At 42.2% G+C, this 17,466-nt stretch overlaps 1 protein-coding gene across 2 annotated transcripts; it reads right to left on the bottom strand.

Annotated features, from left to right (window-relative positions):
* Positions 1–234: 234 nt before the first annotated feature.
* Positions 235–17,107, bottom strand: LOC141784358 (type II inositol 3,4-bisphosphate 4-phosphatase-like). 2 transcript variants are annotated; one of them, XM_074662180.1, is made up of 25 exons: positions 17,028–17,107; positions 16,436–16,612; positions 16,039–16,179; positions 15,743–15,943; positions 14,480–14,527; positions 14,292–14,386; positions 14,056–14,175; positions 10,129–10,208; positions 8,173–8,266; positions 7,884–7,953; positions 7,558–7,705; positions 7,330–7,460; positions 5,634–5,741; positions 5,436–5,544; positions 4,783–4,948; positions 4,487–4,696; positions 3,974–4,121; positions 3,690–3,892; positions 2,815–2,938; positions 2,613–2,739; positions 2,394–2,534; positions 2,147–2,244; positions 1,924–2,021; positions 993–1,147; positions 235–466 (listed from the first exon to the last, which is right to left on the bottom strand). In XM_074662180.1, exons 2-25 carry the CDS (start codon positions 16,563–16,565, stop codon positions 346–348), a joined length of 3,066 nt encoding a protein of 1,021 aa, XP_074518281.1. In that variant the 5' UTR covers positions 16,566–16,612; positions 17,028–17,107; the 3' UTR covers positions 235–345. The 2 variants fall into 2 exon arrangements, with proteins under 2 accessions (XP_074518281.1, XP_074518280.1); XM_074662179.1 differs by lacking the exon at positions 235–466 and adding an exon at positions 517–808.
* Between the last annotated feature and the right edge of the window lie 359 nt (positions 17,108–17,466).

The following is a 17,466-nucleotide window of genomic DNA, read 5'->3' as shown; positions in this document are numbered from 1 at the left end:
AAAAGACTTTTCTGTCACTGTCTAACCACTATTGAAGCCTCCTCTTCTGTTGCCATGCTACAAACTCATCCCAAGAAGTTTGGGAAGAGACCAAAAAAACATGTATATGGCTCTTTAATTTTTTTTTTTACCAATCTGTGATGTCACTAATTGTGCAAATCTGGTGTTGTTCTCATCTCGTTATTCCAACATGTTTACTTCACAATTTGAAACTTTGAAACCAAAACAGCTGACATCTCCATTTATTTCTGCAGGAACGTGTTCAGCAGATCAACATAAAAATAAAATGTACATCCACTTTACAAAGATTTAGGACACAAACATCTGTACAGGTGTATAAACCAGTCATCCAAAGCTGCCGTCTGGAGGTCTGTACAGTTTGGGAAAGGTGAGGAGCTGAACGCCGCTGAAGGCAAACTTTCTGCTGCCGATGTTCTTCTGCACGTTCTCCATCCTGCAGCCATCCCTGTGCTCACACACACATAAAAACACACACAGGGATTCAGAAGACATGAACACAAAAAGGTCTCATCATGAAAACATCCCCAGGTATTCTCCACTCCAGCAGCTCTACTGGTACTTGGCCAGCAGAAAAACCAGACTGAGGATGAGCCACAGGACCAGCAGGTGAGACGAAACCAGCAGGAAGGCCACCGGGTACAGGTGACGTCTGGGAGCTTTGGGAGCCCAACAGGTGGGAGACCAGGAGCCCTGCAGACCAGGGGGGGAAGCCCCAGAGTCTAACCCACAGGCAGGGGTGCTAGGCTGGGTGTAACAGCCCAACATCTGCCCCCAGGACAGACGAGACCTGGAGGGGAGGGAGGGTGTGTACGGTGTGTGGATGAAGAACGGAATAAGGTAAAAAGAACAGAAAAGGAAACAGGAAGGAAAGTTTTTTAACAGAAAACAGAGAAAAAGAAAACGATGGAAGACAAAAAGGAAAGAAAATAAAACAAATGGAGAGTTGGTTTTGTTTGTGATCTAAACTTCACCTCCTCATGCAGTCCAGAGCAGAGCTGAAGCTCTGCTGGCTCAGTGTGTGTCTGTCTCTCAGTAACACACACTGCTCCAGAGTCACCGACATCGCCGTGCGGTCCTTCGCACTCTTACAGCTGGTCATGCGCACGCCGTTCACCTGTCGACACACCTGAACCCAAACAAACATTCACCTGTTACCTCTGAACTTATCATCACATCCACATGTTCCTTAATGAAAACACAACTCAGTGAACGTTGTCCCTGACTTTATGATCGAAAAGCCAGTATGGGCTGTTTTTGCTCTGATTTTGGTCCCCACCTCCTAAAAATCAGTGATCTCTTCAACTTTGACTTAACCTACAAATTATGAGCTATCCAAGAGACACCTAAAATCTCTTTTTCTTCATGTTCCCTCTCATGTTTTTTTCACTCAGCTCCAAAAACTACAGTTCCAAAAATGGCCACTGGAGGCTGGTCCCAAAAGTGAGTCAGTTTCCATACAGTCCCATGTTGAATGTCAAACTTCAGAGCAGAAACAGGCACACCTACAGCCTGCTACAGTAATTTAATGTTCATAACACGTAGAGATCTAAGAATTAGCCTCTCAAAGTCCAACTCCTCTCCAGTAGAATCCCAATTTATTATTTGGAGTCCATGTCAGACTGAGACCTGCTACCAAGATTGGTTTGGTACATCTCTACTTGAGTTAGTAACTCCAGTGTGTGAACTCAGGTAAAGTCTGCAGTGAGATTTCAGCTGTTAGCAGCCTGTAGCCTGTTGATGCTAACAGGTGCTAGGTCCAATGTTCCCTGAGAATGTTGGACAAGCTGTCGTCTCTGATGGACTTTTTGTCTAGTTGACACTCATTGTATTATTCTATCTATAGATTCTTGAATGTTTTGCATTTTATACTTTCTATTCTATCCTGTTCTATTCTATACTCACTGTTGCAGCGATCCACAGAACCTCCACATTCTTCCTCTTCCTGGTTTCTACACACCGACTCAGAGACGACAACAGGTCTGGAAGTGACTGGATACCAGCTGAAGAGGGGTATAGATACACCCGGAGACAAAGAGACATTTACTGAACGATTAGACAAAAATTAACTGTTTCACTGTTTTAAGACGGTTTGAGAGGTCACGACCTCCAGCTCCAGGACACTCACCCATATGAGGTAGCGTCTCTCTCAGTGTTTGACAGTAAACTTTGAGTCTCTCACAGCTTTGCTGGTTCACTCTCTCCTGCAGGGAGCTGTCACCAAACCTTCAAAACAAAGAGACTCTTTTCTTAATGTTTGACCAAAAACTCCAACATTGAAAACTAAAAAGTGGCAAGTGTAACAGCACATTCTCAGACACAAAGGATGAGGCTTTTGTGTGTGTGTGTGTGTGTGTGTGTGTGTGTATTAATACCTTTCAGCCAGACTCTGCTGCTGGTTGATCCCGATGTTGAAGAGAAGCGGAAGAACTCGTATCAAACGTCCCTTTTTAGCTTCCTGTGGCAGCGACGTGAAAGTTTCTGATGGCAGCGGGACCTCAACCACAAAACTACCCCTGATTAAACACACACACACACACGTTTAGAGAAGTGTGTGCAAAATTTTTACAGCCATCTTTGTGAGTGTTGGTTACCAGGTTCCACAGAGGGTTGGCAGCAGATCCTCTGGGTGCTCCGTCTTAGCCTCGGTGATTGTGAACGCAACACCGCTCAGGTCAGCCACGCCCACCTCCATGTCCTCCAGCATCCCCACCTCATCACCTGACGAACAAACACACCTGTATGTTAATATGCAGAGTGTAGAGCAGCTTAATGAGTGTGTACGGGTGTGTGTACCGTAGGTGCTGAGCAGGCCTTCAAACTGAACCAGGACTCCCACTGAGAGCAGCTGCTGCAGGAACTCTGGGTCCTCCAGGCTGCCGTAGAGCTTCAACGTGAAGCCACACACCACGGCTGAGAGCTGGGACAACAAGAGGGGAAAAAAAAACAGACAAAAGCTAATAAATGAGGAGAAAAGACATTAATTCTGACGGTAATCAAGACCCAGCTGTGTGATTTCAAAGCATTCCAAGAAACAACCTGTCGTCATGACAACAAGCCCCCTCAGAGAGTTCCATGCCTTGTGACATCACGAAGGCAGGGAACCTTGTGATGTCACCAAGTGTCCCTGGTGTTAAAGAAACGGTAGCCACATATACATGGACCCAAATGTTCTGCTTGCATTCAGTTTTATTTGCTGAAACGGAAAGAATTTAACCTTTGTTTACACCTCATTCCCAAAGAAAAGTGCCAGTCTGAACGGACATTTAATCGGTTTCACAGGGGTGGAATATTCCTTTCCCCAAACCAATTGAGTTATCATGTATCCACTCAAACGTAAAGCCGTAAGTTTGTTTTTGATCCAAACTTTGAAAGAAATGAACATAATTTCAAGACTGGACGGACGACAAACTCGCAATATGGAGTATTGCAACACCGTGATAAACAAAACGTCATCCTCCAGCTTTGATAAATCTCGTGATGTTTACGTTTTTCTGCGCATGCCCCATTGACTATTCTGTTTGATTATAGCGGTGCATGTAGACCAGAGGTTGGAATATTCCTTTCCATGTATACTATTGTTTTCGGAAAAGTCATTCAGAAAGATTCTATTCGGAAAGACGAAAAACTCCTCATGTAATCGTGGCTAGTGAGAGCCGTCAGTGACCCACCACTTGGCTGAAGACAGCATGGCGTCTCTGGACGATCTGCGGGGGCCCCTGATGAACGGTGGAGGCCACCGCGCTCTGCAGAATCACAAACATCATCGCAGTACGAGCCTTGCAAACTGCCTCCCGCACGCAATCTCGTAGAGTGACCACCAGGGGGAGCAGCTGTTCCTGCCAGGAGGACGCAGCAGAGAGGGAGGACGAACCTGGACGAGAGACACGGACACGCTCAGTTTGATTCAACTCAGCTACTCAGCAAATAAGGTGAGCATAAAACAGCGTCACACCGGTGTTCTGAGAATTTGTGTCCCCCGCTGCGGCCTCTTGCTGGTCTGATGGTGTCAGATCCTGTGGGCGGTCCTCGCGCCCCAGCAACCGGTCGGACATGGCGATGATGCAGTTGAGGCTTTTGGCGACATTTGCCCACGCCATGTCCTACACACACACACACACACACACACACACACACACACACACACACACACACACAAAACACACACATGAATGTAAAGGCAAGTATTGAGCATAACAGAAAAGATGACATGTTTCTGACAACCAGCAGGGGGCAACCTATCAAAGTCTTTATCTGAAGTTTTGGTTGATGTGGTTTAAAGTATTCTTTCAGCTAAGTAAATTAGCATTCGTATTGATGTCATTCTAACAATGAGCTACAGCTACACCTAGCTAACCAAGATAGCATTAGCAGTAGCTGACATGGCTCCAGCTACACTCTCTAACCCAAGCACAGTCACTTCTGAGACCAAAAACTATCCTTCTCAAATTCAGGAAGTGCAGCTTGCCCATTCTTCCTCGTCATACTCTGCGTCCTGTCCGCTGACGTCCCGTTGTCTTGGCGACGTCTCTCCGTCCTGACTGTCTGACCTGTTGTCACAGAGCAGCCCGTTGCTGTGGACGTGGCTGCTGTTGTAGTTGGCCGCACACTGGCTGTGTATGGCTAACAGGGCGCTCTTCACCAGCTCGTCCTTCAGAGCGTGAACAAACACCTCCGTCTGTGAGAAGAGGAGAGGAGGATGACGGGGGTCTGAAGGTTTTTGTGTGTGTCGTTAGAGTAAGATGTGTTTTTCTTTCCTCTCACCTGCTGAGCTAACCCGTCCAGAGCCTCCTGCAGCCGGGCGGCGTTCTGCTCCAGAGACACGGCGAGCAGCTCCTCAGCCAGCCCGAAGACCAGAGGCTGCAGCTGGGCCACGCCGGCCAGCAGCTCCCTGGCTCTGGAGCTCTCGTCTTCAGAGTAAGAGACGGAGCTGAGGGAGGAAGGAAGCACAATTCATCAGTTTCTGCTGAGTCTCAGCTTCACTGTGAAACATAAGTCACACTGAGGCTTCGCTCTGTTACTTCAGAGCACAGTCACAAAATTACAACCAGTTTTCTCACGGTTTACTTTCATTTAACCAGTCTTAATGATAAAGGAAATGAAATGAGAAATGAAAGCAACACAAGTAGAACAACACGGCTCTCCACGTAGCACGGAGCATCTTTTATAGCACGACTCATCCCTGAAAACACAGGATTGGAGCATCTTGTTCTAATTTATTCATCGTGTAGCTCTGATTTCACAGAGAGAGGATCCTCAAATAAAAACTCTGCAAAATGTATTTGTGTGCTGATCTAGGCACAGCTGCACTAATCCTGACAGACAGAGATTACACAGATTAATCCACAGCAACAATATTGAGTGACGGATGGAGAGGACGAGAGCATGAATGAAGAGACACACACACACACACACACCTGTCTGCTCTGGGTGTGTGTTTGCTGAGCAGCTTCTTCAGACCGCCGTGTTTGAAGGACTGATGGTGATCAGCAGGAGCACCGACGGTGATCACTTCATACCAAACACCTGAGGGGGAAAAGAGGTGACATGACGAGGTGAAAGTGAAAGTAAGTGTGAGGATTGAAGAATACAAATAAAGAACAAACAGGTTTTACCTGTGCTGTCTGGGCCGGTGACCTCCATCCTCTGTGAGTGCAGGTTTGTTGGAACGAACTGAAGGTGTTTCTCTGATTTACTGCTGCTCGACTTGAAACAGGACGAAGCTGTTAAAAAAAAGGGGAAACGTTTATTTGGGGCGCTGTTAGACCGGACAGCGGAGGACACAGAGGGGCAGCAAAAGGTTGAGGCCGAGAGTTGAAGTGGTGTCTGTGTGAGGGATGCGTGCCTAAACCATGAGGCCAATAGAGTCCCATAGGACAAGATTAAAGAAAAACAATCATTGTTTAAGCTCCTGGAGTCCAGGCTGCTTTAAATCAACAAGATCAGGAATATGAGAGCATTGAGATGCTTCCTGCAGAATCTGTTACCTTAGAGCTAAGTGTGCTTTAACATGATTAAAAAATGAATCAGTGACATCGATATTTTCCATTCCCTGCAAAATGACAAACACAAGTCATTAAATCATAACATTTAAAAAAATTACAGTTTTTCTGTCGCTTTGTCCCTGCTTTGATTTACCAGAACGCTCTACCTCTGCTTTATTGCCTAAAAATTCTAGAATGCTCCACCTCTGCTTCAGTGTTCCAAAATTCCAGAATGCTCTACCTCTGCTTCAGTGTTCAAAAATTCCAGAATGCTCTACCTCTGCTTCAGTGTTCAAAAATTCCAGAATGCTCTACCTCTGCTTCAATGTTTTAAAATTCCAGACCGCTCTACCTCTGCTTCAATGTTTTAAAATTCCAGACTACTCTACCTCTGCTTCAATATTAAAAAAATTCTGGAACACTTCCTCTAGTTTATTGCCTAAAACAGTTTCCAAATGCTCTACTTCTGCCAAAGAGATATTGAACACTACCTCTGCTCAGTTGCCTACTAATGCCATAGATCTCTTCCTCAGCTTCAATATTAAAAATTCCAGAATGGTCTACCTCTGGTCTGTAGCCTATAAATTCCCCAATACTCTACCTCTGCTTTCTCTCCCTAAAAATTGGGGAATTCTCTACCTCCACTTAAATGCCAAAATTACTCAACCGTCAACCTCTGCTTTATTGGCTAAATAATGTTAGAACACTCTACCTGTATTTCCAAAAAAGTCCAGAACACTCTACCTTGCCTTTATTTCCCCAAAATGTTCAGACTGCTTTACCTCTGCTATATTCCCCCAAAAATCTACAATGCTCTACCTCTGCTCTAATGTTCCAGATTCTGGAATGCTCTACCTCAGCTTCAATGTTCCAGATTCTGGAATGCTCTACCTCAGCTTCAACTTTCCAGATTCTGGAATGCTCTACCTCAGCTTCAACTTTCCAGATTCTGGAATGCTCTACCTCAGCTTCAATGTTCCAGATTCTGGAATGCTCTACCTCAGCTTAAATGTTCCAGATTCTGGAATGCTCTACCTCAGCTTCAATGTTCCAGATTCTGGAATGCTCTACCTCAGCTTCAATGTTCCAGATTCTAGAATGCTCTACCTCAGCTTCAATGTTCCAGATTCTGGAATGCTCTACCTCAGCTTTATTGCCTTTAAGTTCTGGAACTCTCTTCCTTTGTTTTAATCCCCAAAGTTCTGGAATTCTTTGCTTCTGTTTTGGTTCCCCAAAATTCAGAAACTTTCAAATGATCTCGATCTTTCTGACGCTGTGTGAATGAGGCTTAAAGTTTTCTGGTTTGGCCCTTTAATTGGCTTCTTACCTGAGAGTTTGTTGAGCTCAGTAAGAGTTTCCTGATAACAGCCAATCAGATAGTTACAGTGGTTTGTTACATCATGGCGGAGCCCGTCCCAGTGAGGTGAGAGGTCACCCAGCTCCTTCACTTCCTGGACCCTGGAAACAATCAGGTGGATTTTTTTTAGCAGACTGCAACAAATAAAAGAAAAATATGTTTTTTAGGTCAAGAAAGAACACCAAGAGAAAGAAAAACCTGCATGTGTGCTCTTGTATGAGCGCGCTCAGTAGCTGTTTGGGTAAAGAGAAAGAGAGCGGCGTCTCAGACATCTGTTCCCGGACCAGCAGCCATCTCTGATCCTCCGTCTGAAACCTGTACACCTTACACACCTGAGCACACAGCACTGCACACACACACACACACAAACACACACACACACACACACACACACACACACACACACACACACACACACACACACACACACACACACACACACACACAGGTCAGGTCAGAGGAGTGTTACAGAAACACTGACACATCACTCTGAGCCTATGAAACCATCTATGCTCATGTCTCACCAGCTCTCATGGTGGGGCTGTTGTCTCTGTCGTGGATGGAGCTGTGGAGGCTGTCGCACAGCTCCGAACACTGGAGGACGGAGAAAAGGTGAAGTGGAACAAAAAGAAAGATTGGTGTCAAAGGAAATTACTCACAGACAACAGCCCACATGAAACTGTGAGAGCAGAAACCACAAAGCATCAAAGCACGTCTGCCCCACTCCACAGTCAGACAGAGAGGAGGTGACAGGAGCTACACAGAGGCAGGTCTCCTCTCCTTCTCCTCCTCCTCCTCCTCCTCCTCCTCTACCTTATGTTCAGGAGGAGTCTCATCTCCATTCTCTCCTTCCATCTGCAGACAGGAGACCTTCACCTCCCCCATCTCGTTCACTCCGTCCATCGTCCTGATCAGAAAACACAACAGTAAACACTCATAATCAACGCTAACTGCTAACAAGATAACAAAGACAACGCTAGCTTTAAACAAGATACATAGCATGACTTTAAACAAACAACAGAAAACTGGCCTAACACATAGTGACTGAAAAAAGCAGAGGTATCTTGAGACAAGATTACGTACAAGGCTAACTGAAGGCAAGATTATTAGCAAGATAAACTAACTAAAGCAGGATAAAAAAAAATAAAACTTAAAAAAAGCTATCTCAAAACAAAATGGCCTCTCACTCTCAATGACTAGCAAGGCAAAGCTAACCAAAAAATAGCTTACTTTCAAACTAAAGCTAACTAAAAACAAGATGGCTCTCAAACTAAGGCTAACTGAAAACAAGTTTACTCGCAAGATAGAGAAAACTAAAACAGGGTAACTTAAAAAATGCTATCTCAAAAGAAAATGGTCACTCGCCACTAAATGACTAGCAAGGCAAAGCTAGCTAAAAAAAACAAGATGACCGAAAAAGTAAAGCTAACCTAAAACAAGATGACTATAGAACTAAAACTAAAAACAAGATGTGTTTCAAACTAAATCTAGCTGAAAACAAGATTTCCAGCATATTCAGAAGACTAATTATTATCAAATTAACATCATAGCCCTAACAGGAAACAAGATAGCGAGTAAGTCAAAGTTAGATATGTATAAGATAACTGAAAACAAGATAACTGACAGGACAGTTCTGACTGGAAACAAGATCATCTGCAAAAACAAAAACAACCACAAGCACAACGCGCAAGGCCGACAGAAACAAGATAACTTACGGCAGAGACAATGGGGGCAAAAAAGTGAAAACAAGATACCTTACAAGACCACCTACATAAACCAAGTTCCCTATGATTAAGGTTACCAATAAGAAAAACAGACCACGTCACCAAAAACAAGATACCACAAAAATCATCAAGGCAAAATCATTACCAAAAACTAACAAGATAACTGGCAGGATGCATTTTACCTAGCAAGACAAAGTTAGCAAGACGCAATATGAACTCTCTGCACAAAGCTAACTACAAGCAAGATTACGCACATGATACATTTTAACTAAAGCAAGGAATAAACAAGATACAATCTGGCAATGAAGAGAATAATCAAAGAACGAGATACCTTTAAAAGAAAATAACCACTAGTTTAGATAAGAGTTGGAAATCAAGACAAAGTCGACAAGAAACAAGATAAGTCTGGCGATGAATTCACTGAGATAACAAGAGCTTAGCGTGAACAAGATGCTTATCATTGATTGCAAACAAGATACAAGATTCTTAGAAAGACACAGCATACCTTAGAGACAAGTTGAAATAAAGATCAAAAGTTGACGATTAACAAGATGCGTGGCATGACTGGCAGGATAAAGAGAATCTTAGTTCCTTTCCAAAACGTGCGAGCAACATAAATATCTTCCTAAAGCGGACAAGAAGCAGCATGTAGCTCTGGGACCCAGCAGCCTGAGCCAGGTATGACTGGATGGAGTGACTCACCTGGAGGCAACATGCCAGTGCAGACACACCTACTGCACACAGCGCACACCTGGAGCTCTGCTTTTTCAAACCCTGTCTCTCTGAGTCCTTCTAGGTCGTCTCTCTGAAGTGTAGTCACATCAAAACAGGAAGAGAGCAACTTTTTCTCCTCTTACCGGAGGTGGAGTCACACCTCCACCTCTCACTTCCTCATCCACTCAACAGCAAATCAGATGATAGACTCAATATCTATGCAAGGTTTAGGATTTAATTCACATCATGTTAAAGCTGAGGAGGAAGTGACGAGTTGGAGTTGTTGTTCTGACAGTAACGTTGAGTTTAGAGGTGTAGTTTCTGAGTTTACCTGAGGTTGAGGGAGATGTGAGGCTCTTTGGATTTGAGCAGATCTCTGATGGAGAAGGAGGTGAAACCCAGAAAGCTCCTCTGGAACACAGAAAACAGGATTAAAATCATTCAATGACATGTGGCTTGATTTAAAGCTTGTCCCAGATGTTGATGTGAAGCATGTGGGTGTAATGACTACAGTCAGTCAGCAGAGGGAGCCCCAAATGTTTTGGTTTGCTGTTAGGAAAATGTTAGGTTGACAAGCTAACTGTTTACAAAGTTTGGTACTTAAAACAAGATACTGTATATGGTGGGTACATTTCACTACAACAAGAAAGCAAAAAAGACAGAGTTTAGCATTCTTTGCAATATTCAAGAACTTTACAAAAACAAGTAAGCCAACAAGATACATGACCTAAATGAAAAATCCAAGAATATCCAGATAAAGCTAACTAGAGTTGAGGTAACTACCAAAACTGGGTAAACAACATACATAATATGAGATAACTATCGAGAGAGAAATAACAAACAAGATACATTCTGTGAAAACAAGAAAAAGACAGGATAGACTAAACTAGTTTCTCTGTTGTTACCAGAAAAGAACTATTTATGAACAAGATTGTTGGGGGGATACATTGTATTGAGCTAGCTAACATGAAGTTGAAACAAGAAAGCTGGAGCAAGATAGCTGGAAAGACAAAGTAGGTACAAGATAGCTTGTATGAATAGCTGGGACAAGAAAGCTGGTAAGAGGAATAAGTAACAAGATAGCTAAAAGGACATAGTTTAAACAAGATAGCTGGAAGGACGCAGTTTGGACAAGATAGCTGAGTCATGATAGCTGGAAGGACGTAGTTTGAACAAGATAGCGGTATGGATGTTGTTTGAACAAGATAGCTGAAGGGATGTAGTTTGAACAAGATAGTTGGAACAAGATAGCAGGAAGGACGCAGTTTGAACAAGAATGCTGGATCAAGATAGATGGAAGGACGCAGTTTGAGCAAGATAGCTGGAAGGATGTAGTTTGAACAAGATAGTTGGAACAAGATAGCTGGAAGGACGCAGTTTGAACAAGATAGCTGGAAGGATGTAGTTTGAACAAGAATGCTGGATCAAGATAGCTGGAAGGACGCAGTTTGAACAAGATAGGTGGAATGATGCAGTTTGAACAAGATAGGTGGAATGACGCAGTTTGAACAAGATAGATGGAACAAGATAGCTTGTACTAGTAATTAATAACAAGATAGCTGGAATAAGATAGCATTTAATACAAAATGGGATCAAGATAGCTGAAACAAGAAAGCTGGAAAGACAAATAAGTAACAAGATAGCTGGATCAAGATAGCTGGAAGGACAGTTTGAACAAGATAGTAGGAACAAAGATAGCTGGTTAAAGGATTTAGTAACAAGATAGCTGGTAAGAAGAAGTGCGGGAACAAGATAGCTGGTAGGCTAAAGTTAACCTAATTTAGGTGGCATGGCTATCAAGAAAATAAAGGTACTGAACAAGAGTACTGTCAGGATTCATTTTCGTGAAACCAGAAACAAGATAGATATATAATAGATTCAAAAACAGAAAGTATTATCCAGACAAAACTAACTAGACAAAAGAAAACTATTAAACAAGATAACTGAATGACATAACTTAGAAAAAAAAAAACAAGATAAGCCATTTATGAGGAAGATAAGATAAAACTGACCCTTCAGGTCTGAAGCTGATAATTACCTGGCAGCTGGTTTTACCCAGAACTGACTTTATTTCTCCATCATCATCTTTTACCAAGTCACTTCATAAATCCCTCAAAATGTACCCCAAACAGCGCCAGATCATAGGCCAACTGGGTGTTACATAAAAAGCTCTCACCCTGTTTTAAGCTCCTGATGTCCTGAAATATTAATTAATAAACCGCTCTCACGTCTAAAACTCATCACCGTTGGGTCATGAAAAGTCCCACAGCGGGGGCATTAAAATCACTCTGCTGCTGGGACCATAATCAGAAGCTCAGAGGATTACCTTGACGAGCGAAAAGAGTGAGAAGCACTCAAATCACAGCTTCAGGCTCACACTCACACAGCATGACTCTGAGGTGGAATTACACGTATGAGAGTTTTTAAGCAGCTCTGGGAACTTTTCAGTGTTTGGTACCTGAGGAACCAAAGTTAAGAGATTTTCAGTCCAAAGCGACGGCTTATTTTTCAAACTAGACTCACAAAAACCAAAGTTAGCTCGCAAGCTGTGGCTACACATGACATCAGCTGCAGTGAGAGAAAGACAACAGGATATAAACAAACAGGATATTGAGACGTTCACTTTAACACACATTCAGTTACCACATTTCCTTATGTGCAGCTGAAGGCTTTTAGGAAACACACACACACACACACACACACACACACACACACACACACACACACACTGAGCTAATCTGTCTCACTGAGTTCTTGGGATAACAACCAGCTTTCAAGATTACACACAAAACTCCATCAAAACTACACACACATACGTCAAAACACAGAAGAACATCATAATCACACCGGGAAATATTCACATATCTGTGTGCAGTACCCTACCTGTCCAGCAGAGGAGCTGCCCTCTGCGAGTGGATGGAAACATTCGGTACATGCCATCATCGCTCTCTGCATCCTTGCAGTTATCAAAAAAAAAAAAAAAAAATACACAAAACAAAAAGCTAAAAAAAAAAAACGTAAAAAAATATTACAAAAAAATAATAATTAAATGAATGCGTTAAACTTTAAAAAAAATATTTGGATTTATATTTTAAAAATTTACCCTGACTTTTAAAAAAAATTGATCTACATCCTTGCAGTTTTAAAAAAAATACAAAAAAAATACACAAAACAAAAAGCTTAAAATAAAAACTGTTTAAAATAATTTAATTTAAAAAAAACAAAAAAAAAAACAAAAAATATATTTTCTAAAATTAATAATTAATTGAATGTGTTAAACTTAAAAAAATATATTTAGATTTAGATTTTTAAAATTTCTCAGAAAGTTTAACCTCTTAAAAAAACTAACTTTTTAAAAATTTTTGTTAAACTTTTCAACATAAAGTGATTTTGCTAACGTAAATTAATACACCTGTAAATAACAAAGACAAAGCGATACATTAAAAAATATTCAAAAAGTGGTATAAAAAGAGACCGAAAAAGTGGTAACTCACTCAAAGGTCAGGAAACGTTAGTCCAGGATTAACAAACAAAAAAAAAAAATTTAATGACATGCTTTCTAGATTTCCAGCTGTACCTGAATGCACCACCACGCACTCCTTTAAACACAAGTTAGAGCACAAATTAATTTTTGGACGTTGGCATGACCCTGTCGCTCCGTCAGCTGAAATATCTGCTCCTCTCCTCTCATGATGGATTCACGAACGAAAACGAAGGAGAAGAAGAAAAACGAGGAAATAATCCGTAAAACTCATAAAAATCGTCTGTAAATCTGTCGACTTCAGTCATCTCCTCTCTGCTCGTCTGCTGCTGAAATCAGTCAAAAAGGCTGAACGAGCGTCTCTCTGCTCCCTCCATCACCTTCCTCCTCCTCCTCCTCCTCCTCCTCCTCTTTCATCATGTCCGGCAGGATTAAAAACCATCGGCATCATGGGAAATATGCAGCTTAGTGAAGCGCCGGGTGGAGTTTGGCAAAGGGGAACAAACGGAAATTTCTATTTAGCTAAAAAATCTCACTTTGGCTCCTTTCACCTCCTCTCTGTGTCTGTTTCAGTGTGTGTGTGTGTGTGTGTGTGTGTGTGTGTGTGTGTGTGTGTGTGTGTGGAGATTAAGTGCAATGTGTGTGTGTGTGTGTGTGGGGATGTTGAAGAGCGACCAAACCTCGTATTACACATGTACGCATCCTTTGCACTAATCCTCTTATATTCACTATTTTTCAGGCGCGCACACACACACACACACACACACACACACTCACTGCGGTGTGTGTCAGCAGCTCCTCCTCGTGGTAGACGGTGACTTTAATCCGGCTGTGATGGTAGAGAGGATAGTCACCAAGGAAACACATGGAGGTTAGAAACACACCCTGATCTGTCTCCTGAAACACACACACACACACACACACACACACACACACACACACACACACACACTCACTTTTAGACACAGACTATCACGTTGTCCCAAAATGTGTGTTATAATGTGTGTGTGTACCTCTGTCCTGCAGCAGCAGTGCCTCCTGACTGTGTGTGTGTGTGTGTCAATCACACACACCTGAACCTGGACTCTTGCTGTCTTGGCACACACACCTGAAGAGAGAGCATGGGACATTTCTGAGTGTGTGTGTGTGTGTGTGTTTAGAAGATCAGTATGTTGCAGAGTCACGTGTGTGTTTGACTCACAGAGCGTCAGGTGCAGCGGTGACACCTTGGCAGCAGGTTTGGCTCCACCTGGTGGCCACAGACCAACATTACTTCAACACAAAGTTCAACACAACACATCCTTCATATGGAGGCCAAACTCACACCTGTAACAACACTCATTCAGACGTTTTAGGTAGGTCTCAGTTTCACTGTAAACAGTAAGTTACACGAAAGCTTCACTCTAGCTTACTTGAGAAGGATGAATCCAAAACTGAAACCTATTTTTCTTGTAACAAATTAGGTCCAGAATAACACCACAAAGTCCATTTTTCCATTTCTGGTCAGTCTCAGTTTCACTGTTAAAATAAGCTTCTGACTTCTTTTGGCAAAATCAGCTCCAAAAACAAACTTATGTTCTTGTGATTTACGTGCACTTAAAAGGTGGTACGTTTTCCAAAATAAGAACTGCATGGTTTCTTGTCCATTTGTAACTGGAGAGTCTCAGTTTCACAGTTAGAATTGGGTAGCACGGATGATTCACTCTGGCTCAATTCAGATGATTGAAAAAAATAATTTATTCCATTGTGGATTATTTCCAATTAGTGAGTTTGAAGGCTGCTGAAATTAATGCAGTGTAATGTTCTGTATCTTTATTTCTTGGGAGTCTCAGTTTTACTGTAAAGGAAGGTTACACAGAGGTTACACTCGTGAAGAGACTAGACTTTTCTGTAATCAACCTGCAATTATCTCTATTTGGTTGAGCCACAATAACAGAATGATGCCTCCTCTATCTGCGCCTGTTGAGTCTCAGTTTTACTGTAGATATTAAATTAAACAGAGGCTAAAGTCTGGTTTACTTTGGCACAAAAGACCCAAAATGGAAACTGCTTAACTGGCTCTTAAAGGTTGTTAGGTATGCCTGAATCAGAACTTTATGTTGTTTCAGTGAAGTTTCTGGTGAGTCTCAGTTTCACTGAAAATGAAGCTTCACTGCAGGCTCATTTTGTCAAATTAGCCCATAAAAACTGTTTTTTAGGTGATTAACTTGCACCAAAACAGTGTTGAGTTTACCAAAACAACAACTCCACATGTTTTTTCCATCTGTTTTTGGTGAGTCTCAGTTTCACTGTTAATAGTTACTTAAACAGAAGCTTTACTTGGGCTTAGACCAGCACTATGAGACCAAACAGACGCCTGATTACTTGTGAAATACATGGTATTGGGTGCCCAGTTCTCTGTATCTGTTAAGTCTTAGTTTTACTGTTAATTGTAATTCACACAGAGGAGTCACAGTTTACTCACTTGCAGCTCCAGTGTCCCCGAGGCTCTGTGGAGTCACATGTGAGTGCTGGGGCTGCGAGTGTTTGTGAATGAGCGTGTGCAGGTGTGTGATGCGTCTCCTCAGGGAATCAGTGTTTGCATTTTTCAGGACGAAAAGCCAGGAGACGCACTCCAAGGGACTGCTGCACTGGAGGAAAACAGGAGGATCCCCGCTCTCAAAGGCTGCACACACACACATGGACACACACAACCACAGGCATTAGGGTGATGTGATAAAGTCACAGTCAGTGTAAGGAGGTGATGTTTGCAGCACTTACTGACAGCGAGCTGTGTGTCCTGACCAGGGAGCTTCATCACGTCACATCTCTCCAACAGCAGCACCTCCTCAAGCTTACCGCCCTGCTCCTTAAGGATGAAGAGCATGTTTCCTCTGAGCCGGCAGAACCGCTGCTTTAAATCTGACACACAGAGGAGTCGGATCAGAACAAAAGGAGTTACACTAAATTCATCACTCGCAGTAAAAACACTGAGACGCGGTGCTCGAAACATGTTCCAGGAAGTAAAGTCAGAGTGAGTCAGGGCGCAGAAATAGATGCTGGGGAACCACAGAGTGAAACAGAAGAGGATGGAGGGAACAAGATGAGAAGAGAAGAGTGGGAAAAAGACTTTACACTAAAGTTTTAAACAATACAACAACAGAGAGGAGGCACACACCTGTCCGACTTTTGACCTCCCGTCCGACTCCCAGCATTCCTTCTTTCTGGAAGTTTCCAGATGTTTCATCTTTGGACAAAAACTGCAGCTGCTTCTGGTTCACCCTCAGCTTTATCTTCCTCATCTTCATCCTCCACCTCAGATCACCTCAGCTGCCTTTCATCACCAGGGTCTGGTCTTCGGACACGTTAGTTATCAGAAAACAAAAAGACTTCACGTCTAACATGCTAACAAGCTATGTTTATTAACATAGGTGGCTTCTTATGAATCTATCATCGTTTACAACAGGTGACAAATTTAAAAAGTGTCCTCTACACCAAAATTAACTGTTTTAATGATTAAATAAAGATAAAAATTCATAAATATAACCGATAAACGCCGCTTTGTGTTGCTAATTCGCGATTTAAAGATATCAAACCACAGTGACGTCACATCACGTTCCCTGAATGTGACAGATGCCAGCCCGTCCGACCGCTAAACTTGGAAACGTCTCAAACATTAACCGTTAACTACACGAAACGACGTCACACTAATTAATTTATACGTAACTAACTTTAGCACATATAAATTTGAGCTTTACTGCTTCCCTTACCTGCGGCAAAGTGCGTTAATGTCCACAAATTCAACTCTCCAACAGCTGTATTGGCTGCTAGCCAGAGCAGGGGGGGAAACCTTTGGACTACTCAATTATCGCGAGAGCTGCGGATGAAGGAAATGGTTCCTTCGAGAAACCACAAGATCTCGCGAGAGGGTGTAATAAAACCACAGAATAGAAACCTCAACCATCTACCAGCGTCTTTGATATAATAATAATAATAATAATAATAATAATAATAATAACAATAATAATAAATAAAATAATAATAATAAATATATAAATATAATAAAAAAAAAAAAAATAATAATAATAATAATAATATCTATCAACAACATTATACTCAAGTAACGGCCAAATAACAAATCTAACACCATGAATTCATAATGAAATAAAAAGTCCACTGAGGTACATTGAAGACAGTAGACATGTTTTG

This window comes from Halichoeres trimaculatus, unplaced genomic scaffold, assembly GCF_033239565.1.
Source record: "Halichoeres trimaculatus isolate MK-OKI-2021-1 unplaced genomic scaffold, fHalTri1.1 fHalTri1_scaffold_22, whole genome shotgun sequence".
NCBI lineage: Eukaryota > Metazoa > Chordata > Actinopteri > Labriformes > Labridae > Halichoeres > Halichoeres trimaculatus.
This window is presented reverse-complemented; position numbering and strand designations above follow the sequence as displayed.